The 1,048-nt window shown below is 44.9% G+C and overlaps 1 protein-coding gene across 1 annotated transcript; it reads right to left on the bottom strand.

Moving 5' to 3' along the window:
• Nucleotides 1-331: 331 nt before the first annotated feature.
• On the bottom strand, nt 332-778 carry LOC109541742. Its single transcript, XM_019910673.2, has 2 exons — nt 677-778; nt 332-615 (listed from the first exon to the last, which is right to left on the bottom strand). The coding sequence occupies exons 1-2, from the start codon at nt 734-736 to the stop codon at nt 373-375; spliced, it is 303 nt and encodes a 100-aa protein (XP_019766232.2). The 5' UTR covers nt 737-778; the 3' UTR covers nt 332-372.
• Between the last annotated feature and the right edge of the window lie 270 nt (nt 779-1,048).

Here is a 1,048-nt window from a genome sequence, read left to right as displayed (position 1 = left end):
TTTAAACTAAAAGTTTCCAAAATGTCTCGAATTTTATATCATATTCATCTAGAGGCAGCGAGGAATTTAGCGAGCTTCTTGAAAAACATGCTCTAAGCTTCAGTACCAAAAAAATAGACATTTTTGGTTAATTTTAATCCAATTTTGAGCAGTCACGATTTACAAACACTTGAAATACGCATATCGGCGAGGTTTTGAGGCAGATCTTTGGGTCGTTAGTTACTGATTTGCGAATACACTCTGAGGCGAATTATAATTTCTGCATGGATATTTTTTGCCCACACTATACGTTACAGTTTTAAACAGACCATAGGAAAATCCAACAGCCAAGTAGCCAAAAGTAAGTTTATTAATACCAAAATCAAGTTCACTCTAAACTACAGCCACATAAGGAGCGGCGTAGGCAGAGTAGGCAGAGTAGGCCGGGTAGGCGGCGCTGTAGGCCAAAGGGGCGGCTGCGTAGGTCAGGGGGGCGCTGTAGTAGGACGAGTAGGCAACTGGAGCGGCTGCAACCAGTGGGGAGCTGTAAGCGAGCAGTGGCGAAGGTTTCGCTGCGGGTTTGGCTTCTGGGGCGGCATTCGCGAAGGCTACAGCCAATAGGGCGAAGAAGACAAACTGAAACCAAAAACAGCGCTAAAGTTCACAGTTCGACTTACCGGAAACAGTCGCTACTTACCAGTTTGGACATCATGTTGATAGGCGGCTGATCGATGAGACTGATCTGATGCTGACCCATGAGTGGCGCTGATGTTTTATAGCTGAGTGCAGCCGATCGGTTGCAAACAGCAGCTGGCTGAGGCTGTACGTGTGACCTACAGCAGTTCGAGTTGAATATCAATGAGGTCGCGCAGTGTCTTTGCGTAGAATAAATTAGTAGGTTGATATTCAAGAGCTCATGCCTTTCATTGCGTAATAATTATCAGTGTCGTGTCTTCAGTTAGTTGAGGCCAGCAATTATCAGTCAGAAATCCAAGAGGAACAGAGTGGAAACGCTTTTTCTGATGCCTAATAGCACGCAAATGAGAGTTTTGTTGGTTTGCACCAAAAC

Source organism: Dendroctonus ponderosae, unplaced genomic scaffold (genome assembly GCF_020466585.1).
Source record: "Dendroctonus ponderosae isolate FM_Combo_2020 unplaced genomic scaffold, Dpon_F_20191213v2 Dpon_F_20191213_9, whole genome shotgun sequence".
Lineage (NCBI taxonomy): Eukaryota > Metazoa > Arthropoda > Insecta > Coleoptera > Curculionidae > Dendroctonus > Dendroctonus ponderosae.
This window is presented reverse-complemented; position numbering and strand designations above follow the sequence as displayed.

Coding starts and splice junctions, on each gene's coding strand:
- LOC109541742 (XM_019910673.2), bottom strand. CDS start 736: ATGGGTCAGCATCAGATCAGTCTCATCGATCAGCCGCCTATCAACATG. Junction 616..676: donor TCAACATGATGTCCAAACTG/GTAAGTAGCGAC, acceptor TTTTGGTTTCAG/TTTGTCTTCTTCGCCCTATT.